Source organism: Rhinichthys klamathensis, unplaced genomic scaffold (genome assembly GCF_029890125.1).
Source record: "Rhinichthys klamathensis goyatoka isolate OS25496 unplaced genomic scaffold, OSU_Roscu_1.1 h1tg000099l_1, whole genome shotgun sequence".
Classification (NCBI taxonomy): Eukaryota; Metazoa; Chordata; class Actinopteri; order Cypriniformes; family Leuciscidae; genus Rhinichthys; species Rhinichthys klamathensis.
The window spans coordinates 652495-671533 of record NW_026606638.1 but is presented as its reverse complement, the minus strand read 5'-3'; the positions used below and the strand labels follow the sequence as shown (position 1 = coordinate 671533).

The 19039-nt window shown below is 37.6% G+C and overlaps 1 protein-coding gene across 6 annotated transcripts; it reads left to right on the top strand.

Moving 5' to 3' along the window:
* The first annotated feature begins 15 nt into the window (after nucleotides 1-15).
* pou2f3 (POU class 2 homeobox 3) lies at nucleotides 16-13755 on the top strand. Of its 6 annotated transcripts, none has more exons than XM_056252907.1 (14): nucleotides 16-294; nucleotides 678-734; nucleotides 2583-2617; nucleotides 3118-3219; nucleotides 4165-4179; nucleotides 4416-4521; nucleotides 4629-4717; nucleotides 6875-7048; nucleotides 8619-8760; nucleotides 8889-9022; nucleotides 10129-10293; nucleotides 11585-11642; nucleotides 11741-11855; nucleotides 13641-13755. In XM_056252907.1, the coding sequence occupies exons 2-14, from the start codon at nucleotides 686-688 to the stop codon at nucleotides 13678-13680; spliced, it is 1224 nt and encodes a 407-aa protein (XP_056108882.1). In that variant the 5' UTR covers nucleotides 16-294; nucleotides 678-685; the 3' UTR covers nucleotides 13681-13755. The 6 variants fall into 6 exon arrangements, with proteins under 6 accessions (XP_056108882.1, XP_056108885.1, XP_056108884.1 ...); XM_056252909.1 differs by having other exon boundaries at nucleotides 21-294; nucleotides 11585-11627; XM_056252910.1 differs by lacking the exon at nucleotides 4165-4179 and having other exon boundaries at nucleotides 17-294.
* Nucleotides 13756-19039: the final 5284 nt, after the last annotated feature.

The following is a 19039-nucleotide window of genomic DNA, read 5'->3' as shown; positions in this document are numbered from 1 at the left end:
GAGTTGCACGCACGTTCGTATTCTCAAGCTTTTCGAAGTTTGCTGTCTGCCTATTGTTGTTTTATGCAAAAAGTCAGAGTCTGGATAGGACACACGAGGGCCTTATGCAAATGACGTGTCTATCGGCTGGTGTGGGATACTGGAGAGGTGAATGCTCTTCTACTAACCCACTTTGCTAAATGTGTTTCTCTGAACCTTTTTGAGAAAGGTACACTCAGTTCACCTGAGAAAAGCACCACAGAAGCAGGGATTTAATCTACAGAGCCTGGATCAGTGGATCTTTGCTTTTATAAGGTAAGTAAGTGTAGATGTACTTCTCAAAGTTTTTATAGAAATGCTTTATTTCCCAGATTCCTGCTTACTTCTCAAGTGGAGACCGTTTTGTGGAATCATATTGTTTTGCATTGTACCTGTTCACAGCTCTAGATATTGACAGATTTAAATGTTTTTGACTAGAAGAGATTAGGGTGGAGAGACAGAGTGATTGTGGTGAATGGTGAATGGGGATACCCTTGCTCTTATGAATATTACAACAAGCCCTTTACATAAAGGAGAAAGCTGGACACATTAGAATAAACCTCAAGATCATTTTACTGGCTGGGCCCGGGCATGAATTGCCTCAGTGTCTGCATAAAGTTGTGATCCTGTAGGAAAATCAGCTGTATTTATCATTACAGATATTAAGATGAGCACAGAGGCTGTTGAACAGACAGAATCTCAGCATGAACCAGCTGGTAAGGAGCCTTTTCACTCTCTGGAATATTGTCAATTGCCTTGAAATGGAACAATTACCTCTTAACCAATGTATGGTGACATTTGAATGTAAATAACATGGAAATATAAGTCAATAAATTATACGCCAATTATATTGTTTTAGTTTACACTATTTAGAGTTGTAAAATAACATAATGTGTGGCACGAAACAATTTAAGTGAGTTTACAATATTTAAAAACTATTTTTTTATTTATTAAAAAAATGACATAAACGTACATTTGAAAATATGCTGTGCTACATTACAAAACATATTTGATTATTTTCTTAAATATTTAAAATAATTCCACTGCTTTTATGTCCAAATGTGATTTTATTTTGGGTATTTTCTCACAAATTGTCTACTTTCCAGTTATTAGCCTTTATTATCTGTTTTAATGTTAAATGGTTAAACACAGTGTTTGTGATTCACCTTTAAATGAGGATCATAATTTCACGAACTGCCATCGGGCTTCTTTACAATAACCGTTTGTGGTTATGACCAAAAGTTTAACTCTTTGTGTTGATGGGACACTGGTCACGCTCTCAGGCAAGTTTGTACAAATGGCTTAGTTTGTGCCAAACTTAGAAGTCATTTTTATGTTCTATACATTTTCTTTTTACTTTTTATTTGTCACCCCATAAATTGTGAATGTACTTAAAAAAGGCATTCTTATGTATTGTTGAATACAGAGTACAGAGTGCGTAAGGCGTCTAGGTGTGTGATGCGTGCAGGCTGATGGATGTGAAGTGTACCAGGATGTGTGTGGCGGTTTGTTTGCAGTGAAGCGCTCATATAGCCTCAGGCACTACTGAATCTTGGTCTGGTTACAATGGCTTCTGTACGGAACCATCTCGCTCAATTGAGGAACCTGAGAGAAATGAGAATTCAGAGAGAGCAGTGTGTTGTCCATCATTGTTAAATATATATTTCAATTATGTTCCATCACCTCTGTGGTGTGAAATGTTTGGATATGGATTAGGGTTCAGGTTAGACCTATCAGATGTCCCATCAGGTCATTTGATACCTACAAATATTTGGATTGTACAAAAGAAATGTTGTATGTTTACAAACACCTTTATATGAGCCTACATGAAAACTAGTGAAAGTATATCTAAATTTAAAAAAATTCCACTGTATTGTAGTAAGGACATTTTCTTGTTTTGGACTTGTACAATTGCTATTAAATATCATCACAGTTTATGTGCAAACACGTATGACTGACTATAACCATTCTGACTTTAAAATCAGGGATTTTAACGAAATATAATGCAATCAAAATGGAGGAAATGGGTCACGACAGGTTTTATAATCATAATAATGTGTGTGTGTGTGTGTGTGTGAGAGAGAGAGAGAGAGGGGAGGGGTGGGGGGAAAGAAATGCACCTGGAGGTCTGTAAGTATTCAAATGTGAAGGCCTCTAAAAGTTGCCATGGAAACTCATTTGCATGATCTGATGATTTCCATACTGGAAGTTTGGCTCAGGAGAAGGGTATATTTCCATATTGTGGAGTGAGTGAGTGCCGTTCTAACCACGGCCTCATAGAGATAGATTTGAATTTCAAATGAAGAGAGATTACCTTGTATTGACGACCTTTGAACCGCCGACTAACCCTCCTCGCTCAGTTTAATGGAACATTTGGGAGTTTGTTTTTATGGTATGGTCCATTATAAGTCTTACTATGAAAACCCCTTGAAATAAATAATGATACAAGTTTAAATGAAAACTAAAATGTTTTGTAACATTATCTGGATCCCTCGGGTGGGAGACAGTCTGAATGTTTATGCATAACTCTTACTTTAATACTTTAATCTTTTTTTGTTTTCCAGACATTGAACAAAATGGCATTGACTTCAGCAGACAAGTAAGTACAAACTTTGCTTTACTTAATATTCATCATGTGAAAACGTACTGTTTTTGGTATTCCGAGCAGCGCATTGCTCCTCTCATGAGGTGAAACTCTTTGGTAGTTCAAGTGGAAACGGATTGAAAGGCTACAAAAGTTTTCTAGTGTTGCACTACGTGAGACGTTTGAGTCATTATGAATAAGCTTCATTAGTTCTTCAGATCAGCCTGTCATATGATCTAGTGGTGAGGACAGAAAACTTTCGTGCACAGGAACTAGCTTCAGGCTTCTGAGGGCATTTGCATACTGCGCCTGCGGGAAGGGAAGGAATGTTTGTTAAAGGCCCTTTGCAGAACGAGTCCTGCAGCCTTACTGGTCTCTGAGTACACACAAAGAGTGCATGTACACACACACAAACACACATGCCTGAGGACCCTGAGCACGACAGTGAACAACTACATATCTTGAAATGTTCACCAGGTTTGGGTTATCTAACAAATTATTTGTTTCACCTACAGATAAAGACTGAGAACCTGAACGATTCCCCTCATTCTGGTTCGTCACACAAGACATGCCACTTAACTCAGGGATCGCCGGTGCCTGGTGGCCAGCTTACTGGGGTACGTCTTTATCAACACCGTCAATGAGAGCTCATGCACACACACACACACACTTATGTTTTGTATTAAGAAATTCAAGCCTATTTAGATCATTAGGCCTTTTGGCATTGTTACTTTTTTAATAACAAGATTAAAAAGATAGTTCACCCCAAAATGAAAATTCTGTCATCATTTACTCTGCCTCAAGTTGTTCCAAACCTGCTGAACACAAAAGAAGATATTTTGAAGACTATGGGTAACCAAACAGTTGATGGACCCCATTGACTTCCATAGTATAGAAAGAAATACTAAGGAAGTCAATGGGGTCCATCAACTGTTTGGTTACCGACATTCTTCAAAATATCTTCTTTTGTGTTCTGCAGGTTTGGAACAACTTGAGGCAGAGTAAATGATGACAGAATTTTCATTTTGGGGTGAACTATCACCTTAAGCACCGATTAAGCATTGATTTCAGTCCCAATTCTCATAACTGCAAAAAAATGTCATTACTGTAATGTGAGAAAAATCTATATATTAAATATTTATTTTATTATTCAAGTATTTATGAGGAAAAAACAAATACATTAAATATTTATTATTTATTTTATTATTTAAGTATTTATAAATCACGGAAGCATTTGTTAAATGCCTTTAATTTATAATGACTTATTATAACCATTTTTTATATAATACAGTAAAAGATAATCTAGTTAGAATCGCCACTGAAAATAATGTAAATTGACAAAAAATAAGGGGAAAGCATTATGGTAATGACATTTTTGAGAAATGTCTGCTTAAAGAGATAGTTTACCCAAAAATAAAAATTCTGTCATCATTTACTCACCCTCAAGCTGTTCCAAACCTGTATTAGTTTCTTTTCTGTTGAACATAAAAGAAGATATTTTGAAGAATGTGTGTAACCAAACAATTGATGGTAGAAGTTTTTTTTTTTATAACCTCATACAGGTTTGGAACAACTGGGTGAGTAAATGATTTTCATTTTCAGGTGAACTTTCCCTTTATACTGTCTTACAAATTATTTCTTAATTCAAAATATCTTAATAGACTTTACGCAAAATATTTTTCTTATTTTTTCTTCTTGGATGCAATGTGACCTGAAAATGTTTTGTGTGATTTAATGCTCGGAAGTTCACACAAAGTGTAATTGTGGTAAAACATAAGGCATGCATGTAATGGCTGGGGATTGGTGTTTTTAGGAGCTGCCCTCCCTGCACTCACTGCCCCAGCTCGTCCTGATGCCTGGATCTCATCTGTCCTCTCCGTCATCATTTCTCCTCTCACAGGCCCAATCAGGACACCAAGGTCAGTGGATGTACTGGATCATATTAGGGATGATGTTGCTCTCTGAGAAAGTTATTTATGTTTGACTTAACTACAGTACATACATGTTTAAATGCTGTTTCCTCCAGCACTGCTGCAGCCCAATCTGCTTTCCTTGCCATCCCAGTCCCAGACAGGACTCTTACCACACCAGCCAGGCCTCGCACTCACTCCTCAGGTACATCAGAACCTAATGTTGAATTATTTCTTGAAATTAATTAATTAACTAATTAATGTAAAAGTGTTTAAAAACAAACAAACACCAGAAACACTTTACAATAAGGTTTCATTTGTTAACATTAGTTAACATGAACAAACAAAGAACAATAATTTTACAGCATTTATTAATCTTAGTTAATGTTATTCTCAACATTGACCAATACATTTGTAAGATCAAACGTTGTATCTGTTAACATTAGTTCATGAACTGTGACCTCACATGAAGATAAACATTTGTACTAACATTAGGAAAGGTTTATAAATGCAGTAAAAACATATTGCTCAATGTTAAATTATGTTAGTTAAAGCGTTAGTTCACCCAGAAATAAAAATTCTCTCATTAATTACTCTCCCTCATGTCGTTCCAAACCAGTAAGTCTTTTGTTCAACTCCAGAACACAAATGAAGATGTTTTTGATGAAATCTGAGAGCTTTCTGTCCCTCCATTGACAGCTACACAACTACCAAAAGGTAGTGAAGACATTACAGTAATCCATGTGACTCCAGTGGTTTTACCACAATTTTATGAAGTGATGCGAGTGCTTTGTTTCACAACAACAACATAATGTACCACTTTTTTTTACAAAATATGAATCACCGGCGCGCATTCAGGCAACAGCGTCTGCTCTTGCGTCAACATATCGCGTACATCGATACGAGATTAATATTTTGTAAATAAAATGGTAAATTATGTTTGTTTTTGTTTTTTTGCGCAAACAAAGCACCTGCGCCGCTTCATACAATTGAGGTTAAACCACTGGAGTCACATGGACTACTTTAAAGATGTCTTTACTACCTTTCTGGGGCTTGAAAGTGGTAGTTGTGTAGCTGTCAATGGAGGGACAGAAAGCTCTCAGATTTCATCAAAAAGATCTTCATTTGTGTTCTGAGGATGAATTAAAGTCTTACGGGTTTGGAACGACATGAGGGTGAGTAAACCCTTTAATGCATTAACTAACATTAACAGATGAGAACTTATTGTAAAGTGTAACCAAAACACCTGTTTATTCTTCACTGTTACTATTTTACATTTATTAAATAAGTCATCAACACTATGAAAGAACTGAAAGTATGGGAATTATATAGTGACCAAGAAATGGTCAAAACTATCTTAAATTTTTTTCACCCTTTGTCTTGTTTATAGCTTTGCTCCCTTTTTCCTTTTTAATTTTCTTTATATGAAGAAACATACATTTGGGCAAATGCCTCTAAACCTTTGATTGTATATATCCATTGGTTCATATATTGGTTATTATATTCATCTACCATGATATTTAAATTTTAAACCTATTAACTGTCACTCCCCTCATCATAGATGTAAAAATGCACATCCAAACTTGTAATTCATAAATACTTTGGAATACAGAGCTAAGGTCTCTTTTTCAAGGTCTCTTTTTTAAAGAAGACACGCAGCAGATTATTTATATATTTTACAAAACAATTTGGACTCTAAAACTGCTAGAAAACCAAAGCCATGTGTCTAACCAAGTTTTTGTTTCCCAATTTGAAGTTGATATCATAAAATGGAGGTTACTGGGACCTTTTTTAAAAACATTTCTGTCACAATGTCACTTCTATCACAAAACAATGGCCAAATATGGAACCTTGAGTCTCGGACCTTTCCAACGATATGTTTTTTTATCAAGTTTAGAAACAGATTTGATAATGCAGTAAATTTTGAAACATGACACCATTAACTAGGGGGAGGATCCTGCTAAAAGGTTTTAAAGTACTGTTTCCATCTTAACGCGATGTCCAATTTCATAACAGTTTTCACAGGATGATTTTTTTAAGCTTCCGAATGATCATTTATGATGATTTCTAAAATATGTGATAGAAAAAAGAAAAAAAAAAGAAAAAAAGCATGGCAAGTGTTCCATTACCAGGACACTGACATTTAACAGTGGTACTGTAAGGTCTTTCAATGAATTTCCATCATGGTAGTGAGAAAAACATGGCATATTGCCATAGACTATTACTGTAAGGGTACTTTTTTAAGGGCATGAGAAAGGGAAAACACTAAAACACACCAAAACAATAATACAAATAGCATGTAAGCAAACAAAGGTGCTAACAACTGATTACCTTGACTCTAACAGCTTTATTTTCTCCTAAGGCAATGGGCAGGACAGGGCTTGCTGGCTCCTCTATGGATGGACACCTGGACATGTCTCACTTACAGGTCCCTAAACATGTGGGATCACCACAAGATGAGCCTAATGACCTGGAGGAGCTGGAGCAGTTTGCTAAAGCCTTCAAACAAAGACGCATTAAACTAGGCTTTACTCAGGTAAGACTTTGTGCCTGGTTTTATAACTGTTTTAGATGTATATTTTATGGTATTGAACAGACTGTATGTTACCGATCCTACTCGACCCCCTCCGAGGGGTCTCCGGCGTTGGAGGCGGGTGCTCTAAAAAGGGCGCTAAAGACAGCAGCCTCTAGCATCAGTCGCTAGTGCGCTTCTTGAGATCAGGGGAGTGAGGTTTACACGCACAGCCACAGCTCTTACTGGCCTACGACAGTTACACGCACTCTCCTAAACCTCACTAACATCCGGGTCACGGCACCAATTGTAACCGATCCTACTCGACCTGCTCCGAGCGGGATTCGAACAGGAGTCTCCGGCGTGGGAGGTGGCCACGCTAACAAGGACGCTAAAGACAGAAGCCACTAGCGTAAGTCGCTAGTGCGCTTCTTGAGATCAGGGGGGTGAGGTTTACACGCACAGCTCTTACTGGCCTATGACAGTTACACTCGCTCTCCTAAACCTCACTAACATACGGGTCACGGCACCAATTGCAACCGATCCCACTCAACCTGCTCCGAGCGGGATTCGAACAGGGGTCTCCAGCGTGGGAGGTGGCAGCGCTAACAAGGGCGCTAAAGACCGCAGCAGCCGCTAGAATCAGTCTCTAGTGGGCCTACGTCCGTTACATAATACATTATAAATATCATCAACTTCCGTTGAGTTTGGAAAATTCTTTACACAGTAGCCTATCAGAATATCTCTTCTCCTGTCTCCAGATTTTTAAATATTCTTGCAGACGCTCATTTTAAGTGGTTTTTAGTCAACTGGGTGACTAGAGCACATTGCAAATATACATAACTGGAAATTAATGAATCGTACTATTTCAAAGCGGAAGTGCATCACGAAGCTCAGTGCAAGTAGTCCATCCCAGAAGCGAGAGACACAGATTGTGCTTGAAGCCGCTAAATTCTCATCAGATTGCATAATTAATAGAAAAAGAATAGAAACAACAATTCTATCTGAAGACATATTAAGTAAACGTGTGAATATATCAATATTTCTCCCTAATGGACATTGTTTAGTGATCACACATAAACAGGAGTGAACGCGATTGAATACGTACAGATATTATATTCAAAATATCAATAACTACCAATTGATATTGCATAATTTTGCAATCCTGACAAAAATGAGGATATTGCTGTCATTGTAACCAGGTTTTATCATAAACAGTGGGCAAATATTGAAGCTATTCTGATTCAGTTTCTCAAGCTCAAATAAGAATGCTTTGTGTTTACATGTCAGTGAATAAACAAGCGTACTTAGTCAACATTTATGTATTTTTGTTTTGTCGGACTAATGAAATTCACATATATTGTGACAGTGTCGTTTTTATTATTATTATTATTATTAGTAGTATTTTATTATTGCAATTTTGCATATTTCTTTCCCTGTCATTTCAATTGTCTTTTCCATTTAACTTCATGTGGGTGTATCCAGTCAAATTTAAATGGAAAAGGAGCCAATTTTAAATAGGCTACTCAATGTTGTTGCCCGACCCTTTGTGGATCTCATCCAGTTCTCAAACTCTCCTGTGATGTGTTTGCAGGGTGACGTAGGTCTAGCCATGGGAAAGCTGTATGGAAATGACTTCAGTCAGACCACCATCTCACGCTTCGAGGCTCTCAATCTTAGCTTCAAAAACATGTGCAAGCTCAAGCCCTTGCTAGAGAAGTGGCTGAGTGATGCAGGTATGTGCTGCTACTGCCCTCTAGTGCACAGAACTTCATATTTTTTTCTGTTAGCATCAGTAGGTATTTGTTTTGCGGACTGTACTCAAATACCTGCAATATTAAACCTTCCCTTCACATCACCTCAGAGAACTCGCCATCCGACACCATGACCAACCCCACCACCCTACCACCCCTTTTGGAGGGTTACGGGAGGAAGAGGAAAAAGAGAACAAGCATTGAAACTAACATCAAGCTCACACTTGAGAAACGCTTTTTAGATGTGAGTTTGCCGTTTTGACTCCTTTTTTGATGCTTCAGGCCCTTATATGAACATAATTTGAGAGGATTTCTCATTGTAGGGAGCATGACAGAAGAATATTTTGGTCCATACAGAGTTTGCCATAGAGAGAACAACAGTTTACGATAAGGTCTAACCCATAACTAACAATGAGCAACACATTTGTTACAGTGTTTGTTAATATTTTTAAACATTAGTTAATAAAAATACAACTGTTCAATGTTAGTTCATGTTTTCTCATGTCCATTAAATATTATTAACATTTTTTCCAGTATTTCAATGTTTAGAAGTATTATGCTGACAAAGGCTGCATTTATTTGAATAATACAGTAAAAATGGTAATATTGTGAAATATTATTCCAATTTTAAGTAACTATTTTCTATTTTAATATGTCATTTATTCCTGTGATGGCAAAGCCGAACATTACTCCAGTATTTAGTGTCACGTGATCCTTCAGAAATCATTCTTATATGCTGATTTGCTGCTCAGTTGTTATTATTGGTGCTCAGTTATTAATAATTGTTCTTATAATTGTCAATGTTGCTGTTGATATTTAAGTGGAAACCATGACACATTTTTAAGGATTATTTAATGAATAAGAAGCTCAAAAGAACACCATTTTTTTTATAGAAATATATAAAAACATCTTAATTATTCCAAACTTTTGACCGGTAGTGTAAATGTTGAAATTAACATTAACTAAGATTAATAAATATATTCTTTATTGTTAGTTTACGTTTACTAATATAGTCAACTAATGTTAACAAATTGAACCTTATTGCAAAGTGTTACAATTGATTTATCATTTACAGTAATATATTATAATTTTGTAGCATTTGCAATTATTAATTATTATTATAATGAAGTCAACTGTGTGTTGTGGAGGTTTAATCCTAAATTAACCCAAGATTTAGAGAACTATAAGATGTCACTACTTGCTGAAGACAGTCCCCAACCTGCTCCTGGTAAACTGTACTTTCTGATGTAGTGTAACAGGTCCTTTTCAGAAATGACAACATGTATCAGTTTTCTTTCAGTGCCACCTGCAGGCTGTGATACATAAACACACTTTATTCCCTATATCTAGAACCCAAAACCCAACTCTGAAGAGATTACGCACATCTCAGAGCAGCTAGCCATGGAGAAGGAAGTAGTGCGGGTTTGGTTCTGCAACCGGCGGCAGAAAGAGAAGAGGATATACTGCCCCCTTTCCACTTCACCCATGAAGTCTCACAACTACAACCCTCGTCTGGTGAGTCTGAGAAATCATTATTGAATGAGATGGGGGTCTGTCTGCTACCTCTAGTAATGGAAGGAGGAAATTATTAACAGTCCAGTTAAGCTCCCCCTGAAACTTTGCAAAATGGTAGTGAGCATGATTCATAATGCACATGTGTGTTTCTTAGACACACCCAGTCATAAAAGTACAACCTGAATGGTGACCATCAAGTTTTATTACTAATAATCTCTGGTTCAACATGGATAGAGCCACATAGAGCAGATCTTGTTTCGAATAGAAGAAAAGGACGTTTCTTCTATTCTATTCTATTCTATTCTATTCTATTCTATTCTATTCTATTCTATTACCGTCACGAGTATGTTAGTTTCTTTGTGTTTTGGTTTGGTTCTGTTCCTGTTTGCTTGTGTTCCTGATCCTTGTTAGTTTCTATGGTTACTGATTATGTTACGCACCTGTCTCTACTTCTGTTGATTATCCTCCTTGTGTATTTAAGCCGTGAGTTTTCTTTAGTCCCTTGTCTAGTGTTAACGTTATGTTATAGTGTGTAGTGCTTCTTGGTTTCTCCCTGGGATTACTACTGCTAACAGATAACAATTTCATAATATTCAATACAATTTTATAATATATAATATGTTACTGTATATTATATTATACCTTTCCGTGGTTTGGGGTCAGTACGATTGTTTAATGTAGAAATGAATACTTTAATTCAGCAAGGATGCATCAAATTGATCAAAAGTGAAATTAAATTTCTTAAAATGTAACATTATATGTTGTACAAAATATTAAGCAGCAAAACCATTTTTAACTGTGAAAATAATAATAAAAGAATAATAGTTGAATGTTACTTGAGCAACAGATCAGCATAGAATGATTTCTGAAGGATCACGTGAAACTGGCTGCTGAAAATTCACCTTTGTCATCACAGGATTAAATTACATTTTAAAACATATTAAAATAGAACATAGTTGAATTGTAATAATATTTCACAAAATTACTGTTTTGACTGTGTATAAATGCAGAAAATAATCGAAAACATTAAACCACCGTAAGGTTGACCCCAGACTTTTGAACGGTCATGTATTTTTTATCTCTACATAAAGAAATGGAACAAATGGATAGCCACGATATGTTATAATAAACTTTAAATTAATAATTAATTATGTTGGAATGTTTATAACTTTATCTTCCTCCCCAAACTGTGTGTGTTTTAGAGGGTTTGTGATTAAAGGGATGTATGTTGTTCCTTAAAAAAATGTTCTCCACCTTGTTTCCCACTAATTTGATTCATTTCCTGTTTCAGCCTTCAACTTCACGCTCATTCAGTCCACTCGCCTCTGGAGGTGGTGAGTATAGAGCTGGTGGGATGACAAACCACGCTATTGCCATTGTTGGAAAATGTATTTATAATTTATAACCTTAATGTGTTTTCTGATGTTATAACACATTTTTCTTGCAGTGTCATCAAGCTCCTCCCCCAACAGCCCCAGTCGAGGCTCTTCCCCCAGCGCTCTGTCCACCACATCCAGTCCACTGATGGCACAGGGGGTCAACCAGACGTTCAACACACCAGGGTATAACCACATCAAATACCATCCCTTAAGTTACTTCACACATGCAGCCATCTTATGTGTAAAGAGACCAAATGATGCTATTTTACAAGGTCGTTGTTTTGTTTATTGGAAATAGTAGAATAAGTTAACATGCTTTAATGTTAAAAAATATATATATTTTTCATATACTGTACATTTTTGCCGAAACTCTCTCGGAAAGGCTCTGATTGAATTCCAGTTTCTTCAAAGCCACTCCTTCTGAAAGCCCAGAGTACTCTGATTGGCCAGCTGACCCAGTGCATTGTGTTTGGCCAAACACTTGAACCGTGTGTCTGAAATGTAACGCCCCTTCCCATAATATCAAGCTTCAGCTTCTAATGACACATTGTATGATTTTGGGCTGTCCCAGATGAAAGATGACCAATTGTGGTGATTTCAGTGATAGTGGCTCCTAAACGGTGGTCCTACGTCGAACAGTGAAAGAGGTTCAAAGACGGCCGTTGTCACGCTCTTGCGACCAAAGATAGCTTGCGATAATTTTCTGACAGTGTCAGAAATTTTGTATGATCATCTCACAGTGTGTTTGCTTCTACGACCTACGTCTAGTGACTATCCAATAAAAATGCAACATGAAATGGCACATTGACAGACATACCAAGTCTCCCGGAAGTTCCGGGAGTCTCCCGCGTATTGATAGCGTCTCCCTGATGCCCGCGAATTAGTTCAAATCTCCCGGAATCTAGAGCGCGCATGCGAGACAGAACATACTGCGCGCATAACATAACTAGTGCGCGCACGGCAGAGAGGGAGAGAGTGAGAGACCTTGCGAGTGTGCCTCACGAAAGCTAGTCAAGCCAGTCAACCCCCCCCATCAACAATCCAGTCAATCCGTGAATCAGTGAAAATCGCCCTAAAAATGTGGATGATCAAGCAGATCGATCAGAACCAAATTTTGCAAAGCATGACTTGTGTATAACCAATGTTGTACTCTCCCAAGTTCAGGAAGCTGTCATCCATTAAATGCGCATTACACAAGCTAACTTTTGGGTTGTACTACTCAGGAACAGGAACCACTGATTCCTAATTTCATCAATTTTTGGAAGGCCAAACGGAAGGGGTTTGCTTTCACATAGGAACACACAGCATCTCAACAACATGGCGACAACACTACAATTTACTGAAGCCATGTCTTCTTTCTTTGCATTTGCATTATGCTAATGTTTCAAATTTGTGTCATGCGCTTAAAGGGTTAGTTCACCCAAAAATGAATATTCTGTCAGTAATTACTCACCCTCATGTTGTTCCAACCTTTAAGACTTTCATTCATCTTCGGAACACGAATTAAGATATTTTTGATTAAATCTGAGAGCTGGATCACTCCTCCATAGGCTTCTTAAGGGATCGAAACTGGCCGGCCCAAAAGTTATGAAAGACATCGTTAAAATAGTCCGAGTTTGTTAAAATAGTTTGTTTTTTGCACACAAAAAGTATTCTCGTCGCTTGATAAACTTAACATTGAGCCACTGTAGTCACTCGGACTATTTTAACGATGTCTTTCATAACTTTTGGGCCAACAACATGAGGGTGAGTAATTACTGACAGAATTTTCATTTGTGGGCGAACTAACCCTTTAAGTAAATAATATCGGGACTTTGATCAAGGCATTTTAGGCAAGTCTGGATCAATGTTCTCTTTTAGAATAAATCCCTTTTGTAGGAGAATATGAGCTTTTTGCAGATCTTATACATGCACAAACAGATACATTACACAATAACCAGTCAAACTGACAAATGATGAATTTTACAGATCCTGGTATCGCTGGAACACCACATCATACCACCACTGAGCACATCTGAAGAGCTCCAGTACATCCGGAGGCAACAGCCTCACTTCATAACTCACCAGACGAGAGAGGTCTCTGTGAAAGAAAGGAAATATTCATTCTGTAATGTTCACAACCTGCACTAAACGTGGAGGCAGAAGACAGAGAACCACTATTCTGCTTCTCATGGTCTAATGTTCAAAATGCTTGTAAATAGAGCTTCACTGCTAATTACTGAAGGGAAAAAAGCACTAATATGCAACGGCACATTGTTTAGATATGCAAACTTGCTGCAAAGAGCATGACAGACATGTTCCACATTTTCAGGAGAGCTTTTAATGTGCGTGAAACCTTATTTCACTTTCTGTGCAAAATCTCTGTGCCAATTTTGTTGGAAATGAAGGTTCAAATCTGACTTTGTGTATTGATAACGACGAATAAACTGCACAAAACAAAACACAAACTTTTAAAAAACACTGATATTTGTATACCTTGTTTACATATTGCTTTATTAGAAATTTGTGTCACTGTTGTGTAATTTAATGCGGAAGGTTCATTGACAGTTTGTCGCAAGGTCAAGACTGGAACTGCTGGCTCTAATACGTGCAGTTATTTTGAGACAACATTTAGTTGATTGGTCGGCACAGTTTACAGTTCTTAATATATTTTCGGCTTGCACCTAGTTTTTCTAGTGTTTCTGAATTTTTCTAAGGATTTCTGGCAGGGAAAACATTTTATATGCCTGGTGTGGAATATAAGCATTTCACACTATTTTTTTATGCAGCATTGTCCAAAGCATTTGAAGTGCCTTGAGTTTCACATTTTAGCTTTACTGTATGATTAATAATATTATCTAGATATTGTTTGGTTGTTCTTTGCTTTTTGAAAATTTGTATAACACTGTTGTATATTTCAATTTCACTGTTTGACTGTTATTAAAATGTGCACTTACATATGCCTCTTTTTTATATACTATTCAACACATATGCATTTGGGGGCATACAATTATGTCATAATTAGAAGATAGAAATCAAAATTATGAGATAAACAGCAATCAAACCAACAATAGAGCAACAACATGCAAGTGCTGTGACTATACTCCCAGTTTATCTAGCACAGTTAGAAAGTTTATATATATATATAGAGAGAGAGAATAGTAAGTATTAATGGGTCAAGTGTTGACGAAAAAGATATGTCTTCAGCCATTTCTTGAAAATGGGTAAAAACTCAGCAGCTTCGGTTGAATTAAGGCAGGTCATTCCACCAGCAGGGAACAGTCAAAGTAAAATTCTCTGAAAGTGATGTTGTGCCTCTTTGGGATGGCACCATAAGGCGCCGTTCACTTGCAGGACGATGCGAGCAGCAATTGGAAACCAGTGCAATTGTATGAGGAGAGGTGTGATGTGTGCTGTCTTCGGCTCATCAAAGACCACTCAGCATTATGGATCAGTTGCAGAGGTTTGACAGTCCATGCTGGAAGGCCTGCCAAGAGAGAATCACAATAGTCCAATCTGGATAGAACAAGAGCTTGGACAAGGAGTTGTGTAGCATGCTCTGATAGGAAGAGCCTGATCCTCCTAATGTTGTATAAGGCAAATCTGCAGGACCGGGCAGTTCTAGCAATGTGGTCTGTGAAGTTTAACTGATCATGAATCACAACTCCAAGGTTCCTGGCTGTCCTGGATGGAGTTTTGGGTTGGCCTGCATGGATCACAAGCAGTTCTGTCTTCGCAAGGTTGAGCTGAAGGTGGTGGTCCTTCATCTTGCAATAAATGTCTGTCAGGCAGGCCAAGATCCGAGCAGCTACCGTCGGATCATCTGGCTGGAATGAGAGGAAGAGAAGGGCATCCCAGGAACCACACTCCAATGTTTTCAGGTAGCTCCTTCAGGGTGTCATGGAAGGGTGAGGTGTCTAAGTCACAACATCTAGTTACTGGGGTGCCTCAGGGCTCAGTGCTTGGACCACTTCTCTTCTCCATCTACTTGTCATCACTAGGATCTGTCACTGACAAACATGTTTTTCCTATCACTGCTATGCTGATCATACGCTGAACTCTACCTCTCATTCCAGGCAGGCCAAGATCCGAGCAGCTACCGTCGGATCATCTGACTGGGATGAGAGGTAGAGTTCAGCGTATGATCAGCGTAGCAGTGATAGGAAAAACATGTTTGTCAGTGACAGATCCTAGTGATGACAAGTAGATGGAGAAGAGAAGTGGTCCAAGCACTGAGCCCTGAGGCACCCCAGTAGCTAGATGTTGTGACTTAGACACCTCACCCTTCCATGACACCCTGAAGGAGCTACCTGAGAACATTGGAGTGTGGTTCCTGCATGCCCTTCGTCATTAGGTTTGACAGGAGGATCTGGTGGTTAACTGTGTCAAAAGCAGCAGACAGATACAGCAAGATGAGTACTGAGGGTTTGGAAGCTGCTCTTGCCAGTCTCAGAGCTTCAATAACTGAGAGCAGGGCCGTCTCAGTTGAGTGGCCGCTTTTGAATCCATACTGGTTGTTGTCCAGGAGATTGTTCTGTGGAAGGTAGAGACTTGGTAGAACACAACTCGTTCAAGTGTTTTAGAAATGAATGGAAGAAGGGATACCATTCTGTAATGTTCTAAAAGTGCTGGGTTTAGAGTGGGTTTCTTAAGCAGTGGGGTTATCCGAGCCTGCTTAAATGCTGTGGTAAAGGTACCAGTGTGGGGTGTTGATGTTGATGATGTGAGTAAGTGCGGGTACAACTGAGGAAGAAATGGCTTGAAGGAGATGAGTAAGGATAGGATCAAGCAGACAGGTAGGAGGGTGATTGGAAAGGAAGAGTTTGGAGACTTCTGCCTCCGAGATCAGAGATAAGGTGGGGAGAATGTGTTTGCTGTTAAGATGTTTTTGAAATGATGTTGACCAAATTATAACATAAAAAGTCTAAATTAAGAGATAAAAAGTTATTACAGAATCACGACAGAAAAATCTTTTTTAAATAACTTTTGCCATAATTTTTGCTACTAAACAATGATCCTCCTTAGTTCCCTGAACTGCCGGCTCCGCCATGGTCCCCTGAACTATCGCCGCTTCCCGAGGACGCCCACCCTTCCACCCCATAGATGTATTACAGCGCGAGGACGCGTTACGGGTATCTTTTTTATTTATTTATTTCAATTAAAATAATTCATAACAATGGATAAATCATTTCTAATAAATACTGCAACATTCCATAAAAAATAAGAATTATCCATTTTGATTTCATGGTGACTTTAAATGACAGAACGACAGATGATAAAGTATAACTTTAGACTTATAAGCATAACGGCAATAGAGAGATTAAATGTTCTTAAGAATCAATATTGATTTCACAAGAAGCCATGCTTGCAATTGTAATAAAGAAAAAAATTGGTCTGTTTGTTCCACAAAGCTATCGTATGACTTCAGAAGGTGATGTGGAATATAGTGCATTGGTTGTATGGACCACTTTTATGGTACTTTCGAAGCTTGAAGATTCATCATTTTGTGTTCCACATAACAAAGAAAGTCAGAAGGGTTTGGAAAAACATGACGTAATAAATATTAGTCATTGTCCCTCAACTAGTCAATATAAAGGATTTAAGGCGTCAGTTAGAACATGCACTCCAGATTGAAGGCCTCCCTAAGGTGTATCGAAGGGAAGGGCTGTTATTTTATACACACCTGGACAGACCTGTTCTCTGTGCTCACTGATTGGTTCAATCATTCCATTCAGTCCTGCTTGTCTGGTTTTCAGCTATACTGTTATTCTTTTATTTCCCATCCCACAGTTTTATCCAGAGCATTGTGAGTCGTGCACACACCTGAACTCTACGGGACAATATGCTGACTGTGCTCTTCATCCTGGGGGCGTTGTGTCGCCTAAACTTTGCAGCAGGTAAAAATAATAACTTTTTATAGCTTCACATTACCACTACAAACTACTGTTGCTTAATATTTGGGTAACACTTTAGAATACGGTTCCTTCGTTAATGAATAACTACACAGGAACAAATGAGTAACACAATATTAACAATCTAGTAACTACTATTAACTAACAAGAAATTCTGATTAACAAATTAGTAAGTAACAGCGCACAGATGAAAGTGGTAGTTCACTATTAACTAATCAATAACTACTTTTTTTTAATGCTTCCCAGAGAACTACTGTAAGAATCATGATAACTAACTAGTAATTACCATGTTAGTTACCATGATCTTCACTTTAGAATACGGATCCAAATAATTAGTAATTCCTTTAGAAGTATGTAGTAACACTTGAGTCATTACTAGTTAATTACCATGATCTTCACTTTAGAATACGGATCCAAATAATTAGTAATTCCTTTAGAAGTATGTAGTAACACTTGAGTCATTACTAGTTAGTTATCATGATTCTTACATGAAAAGCCAATCCTAAAGTGTAGAATCTTCTAATCCTTCACAAGATATTTGCACACACGTATGAGGTAGGAGACATTAATAAAATCTTCTTTTTTTTTTTTTTTGAGGTATAGGTTAAATAATAAAATCACTGTATATGGTATTTGGATGGCCGATAACTCAATATGTTCCAGCCGTCACCGTGACTCTGGCCAATTTTCTGGCATTCCTCTGGACTGGCATTGAATCACTAGGACAAGTAAGGTCCCGACAACTGCATTTAAAAAGCCATTTCTTTAAAATTATCCAGTTGATAAATAGTTCTCTAGGAGAGAGCATAGGCTAATTATTTCCCAAATCATAAGTCTGCTATGCTATTACATATTGATAAACCTTGTGTATTTGTTTACAGCAGTTATTAATGTTAATGTAGTGCTAGTCATTTGTCCTGCATTAGTTATTGATTAGTTTTGCATGAACTATTAATCTTCTTCAGTAGTTCTCTGGGAATCATTAAAAAAAAGTAGTTATCAATTAGTTAATAGTGAACTACCACTTTCATCTGTGCGCTGTTATTTGCTAATTCGTTAATCAGAATTTCTTGTTAGTTAATAGTAGTTACTAGATTGTTAATATTGTGTTACTCATTTGTTCCTGTGTAGTTATTCATTAACGAAGGAACCGTATTCTAAAGTGTTACCAATATTTGTTGCCAGAAAGTATTTAAATACTTTTAGTAAGTGTTTATTCAACGGCTTTGATAATTATTTGCTTTTTAGACATCCCTATTAGAGTGCTGAGTCCTGAAACAGACGGGGTGCTGACGGGCAGATTCCCAAACTCTTTTCTACTGCAACTGCCTAACTGCTCTATTTATGGAGACAACCGCGCTGAAGTGGTGTACATAGAACTGGCCGGCACTGAAAGCAGTATGCATCACTTTCATCCTGAATTTGGTTCACATGCCATTGTCTAAAGAGTAAGCATTATGACTTGTGTGTCTTGCA